Raw genomic sequence first — 18788 nt, 5'->3', positions numbered from 1 at the left:
TAGAAAGGGATGAAAGCATTAAGTTTGAAGATTTAAAGTAGAAATGTTAAAAAAATGACAATTGAATGATATAGTAAATTTTTTTTTTCAGAATAAAATTTCCAGTATATAGAAAATTTTCTGTAGGTTATATCATTTTGGGAAGTAGAGTATACCTGTGTTTGAGCAGCTAAGCCACTTGATGTCAGTGTTGCTTTAGAAAAATTCTGTTCTAAGAGGAATAGTCTAATAACCCAAACCAAACCCAACCCACTGCTGTTGAGTTGATTCTGACTCATAGCGACCCTATAGGACAGAGTAGAACTGCCCACATAGAGTTTCCAAGGAGTACCTGGTGGATTTGAACTGCTGACCTTTTGGTTAGCAGCCGTAGCTCTTAACCACTACGACACCAGGGTTTCCAGTTGTCTAATAGATTGGTTATATCACAAAGGAAGATGAGTACTTTTTCAACGCCAATTTTGGGGGAGGGTCATGAATATGTTATGCTTTAGGATCCTGTTATTCCAGTGAAAGAAATCAGTGGGTATGGGGGAGTGTTGTTCTTGACTAACTGTTGTAAATGTTCTCTAAACCACTTCTCCCTCCTTGGTACATTAAAAAAAAAAAAAATTTTTTTTTTTTTTGGTACATTACAGTGTAATAAATAGGACTTTTCAGGAGATGATGTTTTGCTTTTGTTATGGAAGAATCAGAGGGAAAATGCTGGAAGTTTATCTTTTAAATGGTTCAGCAAAGCCCATGATAAAACAGTCTTTCCTATTCTACTTAGATTTTTAGAGCAAGGAATCTGTAGGTATGGTGCCCAGTGTACTTCAGCACATTCCCAGGAAGAACTAGCAGAATGGCAGAAAAGATATGCTTCACGGTTGATAAAATTGAAACAACAAAATGAGAATAAACAGCTCTCAGGCAGTTACATGGAAACCTTGATAGAAAAGTGGATGAATTCATTATCTCCAGAGAAAGTGGTGAGGAAAATAAACTATATTTTGTTTGTTTTGAACAATGAACTTGCTTGAATCTTGACTTTATTATGTGCTCTGTTTTGGTTGCTTTTCTTATCCTGTGTAGGAAGAACTTGATTCTTGGTAAAATGGTGTTTTTAATAGCTAATGTAGACCCATTTGTTAAAATAAAGAGCAGAACTAAACCATTTGCTTGGAGGTTTGCAGTTATTGAATTAACTTCTCTTCATTCAGAGTGTTTTGACTCATTTGGGGAGGGGGTTACTTATTTTTTAATGTTTCTTGTTTTAGATTTATTTTTTTCTTATAAAAATAGCTGAAAATGAGTGTATAAAATACATTGTCAAACATGTCCATCACATCTTTAGTGTTGACATCTGTTTATCATGCTGATAGTTTTTGTTTGCGCTTTTCGCAGTAAAAACTTCACACTGATCACTCTCTGTTTTCAGCTCAGTGAGTGTATAGAAGGAGTAAAGGTAGAACATAATCCGGATCTGTCGGTCACTGTCAACACCAAAAAGTCGCATCAGACGTGGACCTTTGCTCTCACTTGTAAGGTACGAATTTGGTGCCAATTAAATTATGGTAAATGTTGTTCAATTTTCTGTAAACTTTTTTGGACCTTTAAAGCTCTGTGTTAAAAGAGCATTGGTAATGTTTTAATCTAAGTACATTTTATGTACTTATTCTGCTAAAGTGCATTTCTGCTTTCAGATCATTAAAAGGACAGTTTTTTTTTAGACTTTGACATAAGATCTTTGTAGCTGTTTAGGATACTTATTTATTTATTAATGAGTTTTTTGTCACATTGTTTTCCAGACTTGGAGCATAGGATGGGGTTCATGGCCTATAACTAAAAATTGAATTGTTTAATCTGGCAGTTCTAAGATGCTTACATAATGACATCTTGTTTTTATATTTGATGAAATCATAAATTCTATAATAATGGATTTTTAGTACAAGAGACATTTTCTGCAGTGTTTGCCATCTTAAATTATAATGTTCCAATTTAAGAAGGAAACTAAGTCAAAAATTTCTGTGAACACGTGCAGTGGATGTTTTGTGTACCTTTTAACGGCATTTCTTCCACTGTACCGTTTGTATCTCGGGATGAAAATCTGGGAACTGTTAGCTTCAGCCTTGAACCCAACCCAGTGCCTTCTGAGGTAACTGCCCTATGAAGACTTCCTGAGGCTAGATAAAACTTTTTTAGGCTAAGGCATGGAAAGTTAGAGGTCTATAGTCATTCAGGATGATAGTTTTTGCCACAAGAAAAGATGACCATGTCCCAGAAAGCAAGGAGGCTAGTAATGTGTTATAAATATATCACTATAACAACTGGTTTTTCTTAACCATTCTGATTTTTTAAAAAATGATTTATGCATACAACTTGTATTTTTAACATTATTTTAGAGGCATGGGTAAAATAAAAGTCCCTTATGGAAATATTTTCGTTAAAGAGCCCAATTACAATTGGATTTTCACCCCCTTTGTACTCAATGAATTATTTTAACTTCCTTGTAGCCTGCAAGAATGCTGTATCGTGTAGCGTTGCTTTATGATGCTCATCGTCCTCATTTTAGTATCATTGCAATATCTGCCGGAGATAGTACTACCCAGGTATCACAAGAAGTCCCAGAAAACTGTCAAGAATGGATAGGAGGAAAGATGACCCAAAATGGATTAGATCATTACGTGTATAAAGTCGGGATAGCATTTAACACAGAAATATTTGGAACTTTTCGCCAAACCATAGTTTTCGACTTTGGATTAGAACCAGTACTCATGCAAAGAGTAATGATTGATGCAGCTTCTACAGAAGGTAAGATTTAGAATTTTTTCCCCTGATACGATGTATTAAGAGGCACTTTAATAGCAACCTAATGTTAAAAGATATGTATCGGCCCCTAAGCAGTCCAAGAATAGGGAGGGAATGAAAAAAAGGAAAAAATCCCAAGTTAATTGACTCATTTACTATGTAATAACCTTAGAATGGTTCACATCATCATACAGTCATTAGGCAGAGCTTGCTTTGAGGTTTCCCAGACGTGCATGAGTAGATGATCGGGTCTGCTGTGATCTACCAACTTCATTTTCAAAGTATGATGATTTTAACACAGTAACACCTTTCATTGTTAGTTTGGGTAGAATATCATTTTAATGGTAATTATAACTACAACGACAATGTCTGTTTCCAGGTCCTGTTACTTTTCATATTAACTTTGCTGATATAAGAACATTAGCTCTGAATGAAAAGTCCTGTATAAAAGCCTTTATAAGTCAGTTTTGTACATTCGCCAGTGTAAAGGAAACCAGGGTGCCTTATTAGGACCTGCTCTGTGCTCTTGGAAAGAGGTATCTCAGTGCGACATGTAAGCATCTGTAAAAGTTGATGAATTACTTTGTACATTGTCATATTGACTACACCCAAAATTTATGCCAAGACCCAACAGGATGAGGAAATGGCTTGTTAGCCTGCATTTCTTTGGCTCTTAGTTAGATTTATAGGCGTTTTATTTTATTTAACACTTATATATTTAACAAACACTTTGTGTAGCAGAGCTGTATGAACTAGCTGTTGTATTGACTATAAGTAACCATAGTGTGGAAGTCATTTTCATTATGCACCAGTACCCCGTTAAAAGAACCCAGGAGTTGTTTTTTTCCTGAGCAAATGCTATTATTATTGTACATAGCGAGTAGGTGGAACTGCTTCTCTCTGTCTCTTTACTTAAGCTGCTAGTAAGGTTAAAACAACATTTGTGCTCAAATTTAACAGTTAAGTAATGCCTTGTATGTGTGTTGATATCTATCACCCAGACTACATTTTATCCTTATTTTCTACTTCCTTCAATTGCTTTTATCTGTTCTTGTTCTGTCGTATGTATTTGTCACCATCTCAGTACTATTTGGAATGAGAATAAATTAATTTCCATAGCCAGAAAGGATAGTTGCAAAATAAAAATAAAATATTTGGCTTGTGTCTACTAGTGTAGGAGCTGGCAGATATTTTCTGCAGAGGGCCCTAAAGTAAATATTTTAGGCTTTACAGTGCAGATAGCCTCTTTTGCATCAGCCCAGCTCTGCATTGTAATGTGAAAGCAGCCATAGTAATATGTAAACAAGTGGGTGTTACTGTGTTCCAATAAAACTTTATTTACGGAAACAGGCAATGGACTGGATTTGGCTGTCTAGTTTGGCTGTCCCTATACTAGTCAGTTGTTTTTAGGGACTAGAACTTAAGAACTAATAGGAATCACTTTTTTGAAAAAATACGGTGGTTTAAAACATAGAGACCACGATGCATCCCCTGCTTTCAAATATAAAGTGTGAAAGGATGTTCTTGGCTTATATGTGGGTTGTGTTTTCAAAGGCTGCTTTTGAATTGGTGGTTTGTAACCCATGACTCATTTTTGCATAGAAATAAGTTTGCAGATGTTGTTAAGAATCCAGACTAATTAATAAAAGCCTATTAATATAAAATGTAAATGTTTTATGAAATAAAAAGGAAAAAATAGTACTATTAAAATACAGATTATATGAAGGAATGTAGGGATGAAAAGGTCTTTAGGGCAGTTCCATGGGTTTGAGAAGATTGAGGGTACTTTGACAACTTTTGCCTGAGATATGTATGTGTGAGATATGTATTGGAGAAGTAGAGCGGTGGAATCCTGATTTTTTGATTATTACCTTTGTGACCTTGGGCAAAGTACTTCACATCTGTGAGCTTCACGTGGGAGCATCTGCAAAATGGGGATGGTAATGTCTGTCTTAGAGAATTATTGTGAGAACTAGAAATAAGCCTCTGCACAGCACCAGGCGCACTATAGGCATCTAATAGATGGTAGCTATTATTTTTAAAATTAGCTATGGTTAGGATAATTTCTGGCTTACAAACAGAATGAAAAGTAGGAAAAGAGAGGGAGGGTTTTTTTGGTTTGGTTTCCTTTCCCACAATTAGTGGGCAAGGATTGGAAAGCAGATTAAAGTGATTTTTACAAGTGAATGAGGTTAAAGTGAATATATAAGAATGAGGAAGATTTCCCCAAAATCAATGAATTTAATTGATTTTGGGAAAGGGAGGATGGTGGTGTACGCCTGATCTTGAGAAGGAAGGGAAGAGGTAAGGAGGTTAAGAGATATCAGCTACTTCCTTGAACAGACTAGGAACGTTCTTCGATAGTTTTCAATCATCATTTTCCTAAGGAAAAGGGAAGTGGGGTACTGGTAGGAAAGTTCCACGATCTGTATATATGTACCAGACACAATTCAATTAATACTTGTTTAGTACTTAACTGTGTTGATCCTACGTTAGGTCCATAGAGGAGTCAAGTGTGAGAAATACATAGTTACTGTATTCAAGCCAAGTACACATATGACTTACAGCAGAGTATAAGGTAAGCCTTAGGAACAGTACAAAGGAAACGATCTGGCCATACAAGGGAGGGAGATACTAAGTTCAGTTATGTTGTTATTGTTAGGTGCTGTCAAGTCAATTTGACTCATAACGACCGCATGTGACTGATAGAGTAGAGCTGCTCCACTGGGTTTTTTAGGCTGTAATCTTTATAGGAGCAGATCGCCAGGTCTTTGTCACGTAGTGCAGCTGGGTGGGTTTGAACTGCCACCTTTTCAGTTAGTAGCTGAGTGCTTAACTTCTGTACCAGTAAAAATTCAGTTTTAAAAAAAGAAAAAAAATTTTAGTTCAGTTATGAAAAAAAAAAAAGAAAAAAAATTTTTTTTTTTAATCATTAAATAGTAAAGATAACATTGCAGTTAAGTTTAACAGAGGAAAAAGATTTCAACATAATGGACCAGTGGGATGGTAGTGGTGGGAGGAAGAGAGATTGGAGTTTGCTCTGTGTATTTCTATAATGGACAAATTGTTGACTAGGACAACTGGGGCATGTAAGAGGAGCAGTAATTATTGTTGGAGCAGCATAGAAGGTGACTGGTAGAGGGCACAGTGGGGGTGAATGTTGAGACTCTTTGGAGGAAGGGCAGAAAGCCAGAGTGAAGCTTTTGTATCCATTTTGGTATTGTGGAGTTGATGGTTTGGAGCAACCCTGAAAGTTTTTGAACTGCTTACAGAGCTGGCTCAAAATGTTTTAGGAAGATTAGCCTGGCTGTAATGAATGGGATGAACTGAGGTGGGAAAAGAGTTAGTTGTGTGTTGAAATAGCTCAGGCTGCAGATAATGAGGATTGTAACTCGGGTGCTCGCAGGTGGGTTAAAAAATGGAGATGTATACTTGAGATTAAGGTTATGGCAACAGTAGATCTCGGCAACAGAACACAATGTTGAGGCTGAAAGAGCAGGTGTCCAAGATGACTGATGTTTTAAGAGTTTCATTTCTGGTATTTCTTCTAATATATCAGTTTGAAAATATAATAAATTTTATATCTCATTCAGATATGGTAGAGGGGATTAATGAAGACAAGGATATCCTCTCATGTGGAACCAATACTGTATCCCTTTTTTAGTGACCTCTTTGCAGTTCGATATCCTTGCCTATTTTCCGTAAGATAAAGTTTATCTTTAAGTAGTTATGGAAAAAAAATAGAAAGAAGTACACATTTTCTTGAATTAATTTGGAAACATTAAAATAATTTCACACAGTGAAATTTGTTTTTCAATTAGAAGAAGAAAAATAAATATTACAGGAGAACAATATATAATGTACAAAATATATTTTCTGATATGAGATTTTGAACAGTATAAAAAGAAGAACTTAAGTCTTGGTTTAGGCAAGCTAGGTGACATTTGGCTGATTTTTTTGGTTATTGCTGAAATTAACTGACCTGTTGTGCTAATTTTTAATTCTATCTTTGGTATTTTCCCTACCCCATTGCTGTTGAGTCAATTCTGACTCATAGCGAGCCTATAGGACAAAGTAGAACTGCCCCATAGGGTTTCTAAGGAGTGACTGGTGGATTCGAACCGTCTACCTTTTGGTTAGCAGCCGTAGCTCTTAACTACTGTGCCACCAGGGCTCCTGATATTTTCCCTACTCTTTCAAAATTGATGTTGTTGAATGTCTTACTGTTTGTTGTCTTAAAATTTTTATTGTATGACTACACTTGTTTCAGTATTATAAAGTGTGTATAGAATCTAAACAGAATTCTGGAGAAGTAAAGGCAAGATATAAACAGTCCTGCTTCTATTACTTCTATCTTTGTGTTAGTGTTTTTTATTACTACAGTAAGGTTCTTGTCAGCAAGAAAATTTGAGGACAAAAGATTTGTTTATGTGAAATCACACTTTTATGAAACATTCTGCAACAATAAAAACGTAAAATATCAGTGTCCTTTTTTTTTGTTTTAATCTTTTTATGGAATACTTGTGTGGACAACATTCAGAGACACTGAGCAAAATAACTACTTTGTTTAACTGGTGACAATGTAACAGCCTGGTTAATTTGACCTCCAACCTCAGCCAACCCATTATTTGGTCTTCCTTGGCCAGAAATCAGGAGAAAAATGTTGTTCCAGGTACAAATTGGCCAAATGCAGTTGGAAATTGAATTAGGTCTAGGCTCTATCACATTTCTATGCAATTTTGATACTATTATAAATTATATCAGAATATAATTTGGTTTCTGCACTCAAAGAAGTTTAGTGATGCTGTAAAACTGAATTTGAATGGGAAATACCCTTATCAGTTCTTCCAAGCAAAGTTTCTAAGCAAGTTTTTGTCCTTAAATTAATGCTGGTAACATACTTCTACAGTTGCAAGGTTGGACCATGCTGGACCATCTATTGGCTCAGTGTTTCCTAACCTGTGTTCTACAATAATAAATAGATGTTCCATATACAAATAATTTTGGAAATACTGCATGCTGTATTTCCCTCCCGGAGATTCATAGTGAATCTTAGTAATTAAAGGCTCTTGGTGTATGCCAAACTGTCATGTTCATGGAACCTTAGTTAGTTACGTAGTGTGTTACTTACCTTGAAACTTAAAATCAACTTACAGAGCAGATGATTATCTTACTCAAATTCATTTTTAAGTATTAAACTTTAAAAAGTCTATTTACTTTAATTCAAATTTGAAGTGAGGAAAAAAAAAAACTGAGTTTTTTTTCCTCACGATGTCGAAAGCATCCAGACCTTTTCTAATTGTAGGCCATGAATGAATTAATTTTTTTCTAGTTGTCCTATGGCATTTCTGCAAACTGTTCGGGAAATATGCATAACCTTAACTTTGCTTTTTTCAGTCTTTTTCACTTGTTGGTGAGATTTAGGTTAAAAAAAAGACACTATATGTACTAAACATTTTTTTGGATTGACGATGTGCCTTTCAAAAATATGTGGCATCTACAAAGCAAAGCAGCTAGTGAGTTTTTCCACTTGCTTAGAAAACAAACTGCATTGTACAGCTTATAGCACAACTTGGATTAATGGAAAAGTTTTGCTTGGCAAAGGTTGGACAATTGATTTGGAATTCTGCTTTGAATATTAGGAAGCTGGGTGTTGAAAATTAATTTTTTAAATCTGAAAACTTGATTTTATACATTTTTCCAGTTTGAGTCTAGCAGAGTGTTAATATTAACCTTAAAGCTTTCTATGATTTAAAAATGATTCGAAACTCCAACTGTTGTTGGTAAACTAAGAACAGATTAGATATCTATTTTTACTATATTGGTTATTACGTGATCATAAAGTAATAGAAGGATAGATTTTAGAAACAGTGTTTTCTGTAAACAGTAAATGTAACTGAGTAGAAGCATGTAAAAACTTTGAGGTCCTCATTCTGCTGTTACTCTGCTGTTTTAACCTTTTTTAGCCTATTTGAAGAACTGCTAAATTGGGACAGAAAACACAAGTAAATGAAGAGATGTTTATCTTGCTTCTGTTAGCAGTTCTGATGAAAGAAAGGATATTGAAGGTGATAGCTAAAGTGGTAGTTTGGGATTACTTTTGGATTTCATTTATTGTTAGTATAGGCAATCAAGACTTGTAAAGGTTTAGACCAAAATATTTTTCAAGGAAAAGTATAGCATCAGATTTTGAAATTAGAAGGCATTTCATCTTATTCCCTTTAAGTCCTAGATAAATATAGATGTTTTTTAAGAAATTCATATGTCACACACATTTATTGCATGCCTCTTATGTGCCATCTTTTGTGCTAGGCATGTAAACTTACGATTTTTTTCCCCCTTACTGTCTTTGTATCAACTATTCCTGTTAAAGATATTTTCCAAGTCCGCTGCACTACATACTTCAGGACAAAACAAACTGACCCTTTGGATTCTTTATTAGAATAGTAACTGTGTGTCTGAAATGAGAGCACTGCTCTTCTCAGAAATCAGAAGGACAAGAAAAGCTGGGAAATGTATCTTGTATCAGACTCGTCATTCCACCTTGAATATTGTTTTTGACAATGGTAGCCCTTCCCTTGTGTTACCTTCAAAAGATTAACTACATTGTGGTTATCTTGAACTTTTTCTTATGAATCTCTTAAAATCTATTTATAATTCCTGCATCTCAGGGTAACAAGTTCCATAGGTTTAAAATTTCTGTCGAGTTTGCTTGGAGTTTGAGTATTAAAGGAGCTGGTAAATAAGTCAGTGTTAAACTCTCCCTAAACGGTTTTATGAATCCCTCAACTATTTTACGATTATGGATCCCAACTTGCTTGTTTTTCATCTTTCCAGAGTGTTTTCATTTTAGCCTAATCTAGGTTGAAGAAAAGTACGTACCAAGGATGAGATGGCTCAGGCTGCCCTGAGCAGTGCACATGTCTAGTTTAGATGTTAGCAGGTGTGCAGATTCCACAGGTGCAGGTGAAGTGAGTCCTGGCAGTAGTCATGTCCATTGTTCCTTGGGGGTTCTACCTTCACCTTCTCCTTCCTCTTATTTAAAAGGGAACTCTCAAGACCTAACTACCTTTAAGCATTGTAAGTTGCCCAAATCCAAACGAAACGCACTGCCATCGAGCTGATTCCGACTCCTAGTGACCCTACAGGACACAGCAGAACTGCCCCATAAGGTTTCCAAGGAGTAGCTGATGGACTCAAACTGCTGACCCTTTGGTTAGCAGCTGAATTCTTAACCACTGTGCCACCAGGGCTCCACTATAAGTTGGATGGGTAATTAAACAGATTTACTAAATTTCTTCTAACAGGTGAGAGGATTGGAGGCAGAAGTTTGACTAATTCTGATGAAGTAGGGAAAGAGAATGGTTTTTGCAAAAGTTATCCTCAGTTGTCGCTGGCCACAGTTTATTTTTGACACCTGATTTAATGACTTAGATCAGTGTGTAGACTTTGATCCTGGTGCAGCTGTACTTTTTTTCCCAAGATTCTTCTTTCTGCTCCTCCAGCTCTCCCCTCCCTTGCCTTGGGCTTATAGGTATTAAAAAAAAAAAGAATAAAATTTAACGTTGCTTGATAATTGCTTTGAAATTGTTGTGCTACTCTTTGAGATCATGGAAGACACTTTTAAGAGTTCCATAAAATCAGGGTTGAAATCACACATCTGTATAGATAAATTGCAAAAAACAATTGCTATTGTTCATGCCACTTTTCCCAAAAAGCCCGAATACTTGTAGCCCAGAACAGAAAGATTTTCTGTATAATTCTGTCTAGATATTAAATAGGTAGTACAAAAAGCTTTTTCAAAGGAAAGGTGTACAATTTTAGGTTTGTTGGAGCCCTGGTGGCTTTACGGTTAAGAACTCGCCTGCTAACCAAAAGGTTGACAGTTTTGAATCCACCAGGTGCTCCTTGGAAAGCTTGTGGGGCAGTTCTACTCTGTCTTATGGGGTCACTATGAGTCAGAATAGACTCAACAGCAATGGATTTGTTTTTTTTTAATTGTCCCAGCTACTTAAACGTCAGTTAGGAGTAGGTGTAATCTGAATTAATCTTATTTAAAATAAAATGATGAAATATAATTTCCCTATTTTTTTTTATGCCTGACTGCCCCCCAAATAGTAGTTAGAAGTCCTTTTGTTACATATTAGATACATTGTACAATATAACGTAGAGTTTAGTTTTTATTTATTCCTTAAGGGCTGTGTTAATTGGTTCCAAAGCTGGTAGCCATTGTTTCTCTTTTTGACTTTTGAATTAAGGAAGAAAACTATATACATCCTTGCTATTTTGATAATAATTAGCATCTAATCTTTATTGGTGGTATAATCTGTTTTAGAAGGGTTGACATTTGTATAATTTAAATATTTTTATAACTGTGAGCTAATGAATGAGCAGGCAGGACCCAATTTTAGAGTGACTTAGGGAGAAAATGTGGTTAGTTTACTTTAGAAACTTCTTCTTGTGAAGCTATTACAAAAATAGACCATCTTCACCACAATTAGAGTACTTGAAAAGTGCAGGTCATCTTTACATCTTGATGATTATAGTTGTATTTGTGTTGTTATTTGAAGAATAAGAAAACTGACTTTTCAAGGAGCAAAGGCTAGAAATTAGGGTCTTTACATTTTTTATTATTTTTATTAAGATGTTCTGATAGGCTGTTTGCTAATACCAAGAGATTTCTTTGAGTGGATAACTATATTTATGTATTTTTAATGGAAATATAACATTTTAAATGTAGAAATCTCTCACTAAGCAAGACGTAATTATGCATCATGTTCTCATTTCATATTAGTACAAAGTAACTTGTCTTTGTACTTTGGAGACTAATTGATCTTTGGCTAAACCTTTAAAAAATTTCTTCCTAAAATTTTAATTTGAATTGTCAAACCATCTTCCCGTTTGATATTATATTAAACCAGGATCTTGGTTAATGAATCAAACAACTTTTTTTTCCTGGAGTCCAGTTCTGTTTTTATAGGTGGATCTGTGTTCCACCCAAAGGAAAAGTAATATGCACTGTACACAGAGGGAACCTGTCCAGTGCTCATAATTTATGGTGCAGTGGGTTTAACATTTTTTTCAGAGATGTCAGAACTTGAACTGTCATTCATTTTGACATTGTGCCCTAATTTCACTGAGGCCACACTGGATTTTTCTGAAGTTGCGTTTGAGTGGTACATTGCATCACATTCCCATGTGGAATTTGCAGTGACTTACATGAATATTTTCTGAAAGATTCTTGTTTGTAGGAAGTTGACTTTCACATAGTTTCACTGTGCTTTTACCACACACACACACGCACGCACGCACGCACACACATACGTAAAGATTTAGCCTTCCATATTTTTTAATCATCATCAGTTTTTATAGTGGGGCAAGTTAAGTATTAGTAATAGGAGGAGAAAAGTGATTAATGTTGTCGTTGTTGTGAGGTGCCATTGAGTTGGTTCCAACTCAGTAATTCTCTGTACAGCAGAATGAAACACTGCATGGTTCTGTGCCATCCTCACAATTGTTGCTGTGTTTGAGTCCATTGTTGCAGTCACTTTGTCAATCCATCTTATTGAGGGTCTTCTCTTTTGCTGACCCTCTGCTTTACCAAATATGATGTCCTTCTCCAGGGTCTGGCTCCTCCTGATAACATGTCCAAAGTACTTGAGATGAAGGCCCACTACCCTGACTTCTAAGGAGTATTCTTCCAAGACAGATTTGTTTGTTCTTCTAGCAGCCCATGGTGTATTCAGTATTCTTCACCAACACCATAATTCAAAGACATCAGCTCTTCTTCAATCTTCCTTACTCATTGTCCAGCTTTCACATGCATTTGAAGTGATGGAAAATACCGTGGCTTGGATCAGGTGCACCTTAGTCCTCAAGGTGACATCTTTGCTTTTTAACACTTTAAAGTGGTCCTTTGCAGCAGACTTGCTCATCGTTTGATTTTTTTTTTTTTATTATACTTTAGATAAAGGTTTAGAGAACAAACTAGTTTCTCTAAACAGTTAGTACACATATAGTTTTATGACATTGGTTAACAACCTCACAGCATGTCAGCACTCTCCCTTCTCAACCTTGGGTTCCCTATTACCAGCTTTTCTGTCCCCTCCTACCTTCTAGTCCTTGCCTCTGGGCTGGTGTGCCCCTTTAGACTTGTTTTGTTTTATGGGCCTCGACCAAGTCTTTGGCTGAAGGGTGAACCTCAGGAGTGACTTCATTACTGAGCTGAAAGGGTGTCCAGGATCCATACTTTCAGGGTTTCTGCAGTCTCTGTCAGGACAGCAAGTCTGGTCTTTTTTTTTGAGTTTGAATTTTATGCTAAATTTTTCTCCAGCTCTGTCCGGGACCCTCTATCGTGATCCCTATCAGAGCAGTCTGGTAGTAGCCGGGCACGATCCTGTTGTACTGGACTTGGTCTCGTGGAGGCTATGGTAGATGTGGTCCATTAGTCCCTTTGAACTAATCTTACCTTTGTATCTTTAGTTTTCTTCATTGTCCATTGCTGCTGAAGGGGTGAAACCAGCAAAGTATCCTAGATGGCCACTCATAGGCTTTTAAGACCCCAGATGCTACTCACCAAAGTAGAATGTGGAACATTTTCTTTATAAACTATGTTATGGCAATTGAGCTGGATGTTCCCCAAGACCGTGGTCCCCACAGCCCTCAGCCCAGCAATTCGGTCCCTCAGGGAGTTTGGATGTGCCTTTGGAGCTTCCATGACCCATTGATTTCTTGACTGCTGCTTCCATGGGCGTGGATTGTGGATCTAAGTAAAATGAAATCCTTGACAACTTCAATCTTTTCTCCATTTATCATGATGTTGCTTATTGGTTCAGAGGATTTTTGTTTTCTTTATGTTGAGGTGTGATCCATACTGAAGGCCGTAGTCTTTGATCTTCATTATTAAGTGCTTCAGATCTTCTTCACTTTTAGCAAGCAAGGTTGTGTCAATTGCATACCACTGGTTCTTAATGAGTCTTCCTCCAATCCTGATGCTGCGTTCTTCTTCGTATAGTCTGGCTTCTCAGATTGTTTGCTCAGCATACTGATTTAATAAGCATGGTGAAAGGGTACAGCTCCGACTCACACCTTTTCTGATTTTAAACTACTCAGTATCCGCTTGTTCTGTTTGAAAGACTGCCTCTTGGTCTGTGTACAGGTTCCTCATGAACACAATTAAGTGTTCTGGAATTCTCATTCTCCGCAATTTGTTATGATCCACATAGTCAGATGTCTTTGCTTAGTCAATAAAACACAGGCAAACATCTTTCTGGTATTCTCAGCTTTCAGCAAAGATCCATCTGACATCAGCAGTGATATCCCTCATTCTTTGTCCTCCCTATTTATAGTGGTCAAGTTAAGTATTAGTAATAGGAAGAGAAAAGTGGTTAATACCTGATAGAATTTGTTTAATGAGGAATTTATTCTGTTTTGTTCCTGCAGATCAGATTTCTCTTGACTGAAGTGTTAACTTCAAAAAAATGTTAATCTGTATTTTTAAAATGTTAACTATTTCTGGTATGTCCTAGCCTAATGTAAAAAAAGATTGCTATTATGTTATTTTGTTGAAACTAGATTAAAAAAATATTTCTGATACAAGAGAAAATAGTTTGTTGAATGAGTTTTTGTGTTGTTTGGTTTTTAACTCTAGCATATACAATTCTCTTGCTAAAATGTGTAATGTATTATTTGAGAATTTTAATGTTGTGCTCCTTTATAAGTATGTTTTTGTTTCCATTTAGATCTTGAATACCTGATGCATGCAAGACAACAGCTAGTAACCACAGCTAAGCGTTGGGATTCTTCTTCTAAGACTATTATAGATTTTGAGCCTAATGAAACTACTGATTTGGAGAAGAGCCTTCTTATCAGATACCAAATTCCTCTCTCTGCTGACCAGCTATTTACCCAGTCTGTTTTAGACAAATCATTGACCAAGAGCAACTATCAGTCACGGTTGCATGACCTTCTTTATATTGAGGAGATAGCCCAGTATAAAGAAGTCAGCAAGTAAGTTACTTTAGACACATTTCTTATTTTTATTATTTTAATCTCTCTTTTGGATGGTATTTTTAATTTTTGAAATGGAGGTATGCCTAAGTGAAGACAGGGAGCGAAATGGTTGTTATTCAATAGCTGTATTCTATCTTTAAATAAAACCAGAGCTTCTCAAGGGAAGAATGGTGTGCTGCTTATGTTGGTACCCCTAGTGTTTCATACACAGTTTTTTCCACAAGCCCTTGCTAAGCATCTACTAGTGACAAGCTCTTTGCCATGTGGTGGGATTTTAAATATGTGGTCTGTGCTTTTGAGGAGCCTTCAGTCAGTGGTATTCATAGCAAGCACTCAATAAATAGTTGTTGAATAAATGTGTAAAAATTGATAGAGACCACATATTTTGACCAGTAATTTTAAGACTGAAACAACGTAGATCTTTGAGAAAATTGTTTGATAACAATGAAATAATTTTATAGTAGTTTATAAATGATTTAACGTATTTTACATTCTATCCATATGCCATAGGTTAAGACCAAGTGCTGGAATCAGAAGCTTATTTGAATCATTATAGGGAAAATAATCTTAGAAATGAAAGCTTGAGTGTGGCACACTGTTAGTGAAATAGTTGTTATATTTGGTAATAGCATTCTACTTTTTAGATAAAACAGGAATGAACCTTAAAAATTGAACTACGGTTATGAAACAGGAACACATTTTTATAAATTTTTTTTTTTTTCAGTACAGCATAAGCAACATATTTTTCTTTAAGCTGCCTCATGAGTACCTTATCTTTCATAGATTTTTACTGAAGAACTCCTGATGGGATATATTCAGGAAAGGAAAAATTAGTGAAAACTTAAAGATAACCTTGTGTTACTCTGTTTATAGATTAAATGTGATCTAACTTTTGGAAAGTATCTAATTTTAAAGCAAATAGTTAAAAATTTACAAAGTCAAATAGATTGTACTTTTCATTTGTAAGATTTTAAATCATGGCCCATTGATGATCTCTTAAAAAGCTTTTCCGATTGTGTCTGTAGAGGGTTCTACTGAAATCATCAGATACTAAATCAGCACAGTGCCTTGTATCATGTCCACTGTTCGCATTAGTAACGTACATACATGTACGTCATTTACATTATAGACTTCCCTTTTCCTTGGTGAAATCACAAATGTTGGAATGAAAATAGCATTTCAAAGCTTAGCAGAATCTTGGTAACTATTTTTGAGTACCATATTAGAAATTTAGAAAAAAAACATAATTTTAATATTTTATTAAAGTTTAAAAATCATTCCATACATATCACCTTAAAACTGTATATTATAACTAAAGACCAAAAAAGCTTATAGATTAATTAATTAAAAAAAGAATCTTTTTTAAAAACGGTAATTGGAGTGAAAGAAAGAAGAGACCCTACAACATTTTGGAGGTCAGATTTTGATCAAGAAACTCAGTGGGTCAAAGTTGACTCTAAGAATATCTTATAAGGGGTGCAAAAGCCAATGTAAGAGGGGCTTGAAAATGTCAACATTATAAAATGAACATCGGTGGCAAACTAAGCTTGCGTAATATTTCTGGAGGGCTGTTTGGTGGTTTATATTACGTGAGGGCCTTTAGAAAGTTTGAGCCTTTTAGTGTAATAATTCTGCTTATGGGGATTTATCCTGAAGAAGTAATCACAGATGAAGATAAAGATGTCCGTGAACAAATGTCTTTCACAGAGTAATAAAAAATAAGTCACAATTGTAGCCATATGATCAAATATTATATACGTATTAAAATTATGTCCTTGAAGAATTTTTAATAAAGTGAAAATACTTGTGATACAATATTAAGGGGAAAATAGGCTGATTATAAAACCTCACCACTGCCATTCTATTTTTGTATGTATGTTATGTACGTGCATATGCTTACATACTTATGTATATATTTGCATATAAATATTGGAAGGAATTAAAGTATTCTGGTTGGTGGAATTACAGGTGATTTTTATGTTCTAATATATAATTTTCTCTACTTTTGAAATGTTCTACAATGACCACGCATTACTAGTATAATAAGAAAAAGCAAACAAAGAACTATAAAGGAAACTGGTACATCATCAGTGGCAGCACTTGATAACCGTGATGTAAAAGTGCTCTTAGCTATGAAAAGAAGAGATTGTGGTAAGACAGAATGTAGACAGTGTGGTAAGACAGTGATAAGATAGTGTGTAGTCTTTTTATAGGCACATCTGAGCTTTCTCTGTGGTTTTAATCTTTTGAAAATTAGATTATAGTTTTGACTCAAGTTATGGATATTTACAAATTGAATATAAATAAGTAGGATCACTTTTGATATTATATATGCTCAATACACTAGAGTTTTGAAGGATTTGAAAAGATAGAAATGAGAATTTAATGCTACATGTCTAATGTGTGACAAAAAGATACGTATTACGCTAGAAGAAGCCTGGAAGATTTCCAGCGATACTCTCTCCCAGAGGTAACCCTGGATATGAAGGCTGGTAAATTACACTTCTGAATTTGGCAGGCTTGTAGAATTTAGTGATGTGTGCTAAAGAACTGATACGCATACAAAGAAGCAAAATTCTGCTAATAATTAGTATCGAGTTCTCAGGACATCTCTAAGCATGTCTATGTAGCAGACACAATTTGTAAAGATTTTCAGAAATTTTTGACGTTTCATACATCATTGAAAAATGGTTATTCTGTTTTTTCTCCTTCACCCTTTAGCCTTAACATTCATATGTTTTTTAATGTTACCTTCAATTTAATTTGCATTTGATTGTTAATGTTTTAAGCACAAACCGTGTAATTAAGATATAGTTTAAAAAAAGGATTTTGGAGAAGTCTGTGTGCAGCTACTAAACTGTGCTCTAGTGCTGAGAGCAGCAAACTTGCTCTGTAAAGGGCCAGATAACAAATATTTCAGGCTTTGTGGTCCACACACAATCTCTGTCTCATCATATCTTCTTTGCTTTCGTTTGTTTGTTTTAAACCATTTCTAGTCAAGGACCGTACGAAAACAGGCTGAAGGCTGGAAGTGGCGCCCAGGCTATGCTCTAGTTTGTCTGATTGGGTCATTTTGGTTGTCTTTTGAATCAATACTAGTCATCAAAGCAAACCTCTGTCACCATTAGCATTGTGAAGGATATTTTGTTGTAGATTGAGACCCAATTTAAAGACAGAAAACGATGATATGACTCAGTGGACTTTAAGTGATTTGGATGTGTATTGGCAGTAATAAGTGTTATTTATGCACTAAAATATGCCTGTTTGTGACATAATAGTCAGGCCTAATACATGATTGACAGGATGTTTCCCAAGGTCAGGAGACTATATCAGTCATTTGTGAACTTCTTAAATTGAAGCAGAGTGTTACTCATCATGAAAATAGCATGAAGGGAATTCATACTGGTTTCTTACATTTTGATTAAGATGGATTGGACTGTACCTTTTATACAGTCATCTTTGCAATCCTTCCTTGAAAATAGATTATGTGAACGCTCTCAAGGTTAGACAAAATATATTTTGGTTTGAGGCTAGATTTAGTAATCAAGTGTATGTGTGTATTTATTTTTTAAAGGAGGAGATGATTTTTCAAAACACTCCAGAAATTAAAATTTCTCTTATGTTAAATTTTAGTGTGAGATGTCTGCAGATGGTAAAGACAATATTGCATTTCATTCAAACTTCAGAATATGCTTCCAGGAAAATGCTTCTTTCTGGGCTTTCTTTTACTTCTCTTCAGGGACATTTTGATGTGCATTCAATAACAGTTCTCCCTTGAAGCGAAATCTGTTTGATTCTAAGATATGCATTTTCCAAAGAAATTGACTTTGGCTGCAGCTATTTTGTTCATTAAACAGTGCAGGGGCATACCTAATCCTTGAGCTTGGCCTCTCAGTAGCCAGCCTCGGGCGTGGCAGGTTTAGTGTGGAGACGCGCATTTCATCTTCAGGACCGGAAGGTGCTGATGGGCTGTACTTTGTTTGGGT

The 18788-nt window shown here is 35.5% G+C and overlaps 1 protein-coding gene across 8 annotated transcripts in view; it reads left to right on the top strand.

Moving 5' to 3' along the window:
• Positions 1 to 18788, top strand: part of HELZ (helicase with zinc finger) — a 193575-nt gene that overhangs the window by 56229 nt on the left and 118558 nt on the right. For all 8 annotated transcript variants that reach the window (XM_064270877.1, XM_064270875.1, XM_064270876.1 and 5 more), the window contains 4 exons: positions 773 to 971; positions 1421 to 1528; positions 2496 to 2793; positions 14532 to 14799. In XM_064270877.1, the coding sequence (XP_064126947.1) occupies positions 773 to 971; positions 1421 to 1528; positions 2496 to 2793; positions 14532 to 14799 (873 nt within the window). The remainder of the gene's footprint in view (positions 1 to 772; positions 972 to 1420; positions 1529 to 2495; positions 2794 to 14531; positions 14800 to 18788) is intronic.

The sequence above is a fragment of the Loxodonta africana genome, chromosome 18 (assembly GCF_030014295.1).
Source record: "Loxodonta africana isolate mLoxAfr1 chromosome 18, mLoxAfr1.hap2, whole genome shotgun sequence".
NCBI classification, from domain to species: domain Eukaryota; kingdom Metazoa; phylum Chordata; class Mammalia; order Proboscidea; family Elephantidae; genus Loxodonta; species Loxodonta africana.
Note: the sequence above shows the minus strand (reverse complement) of the source record. Positions and strands in the feature narration are given on the sequence as shown.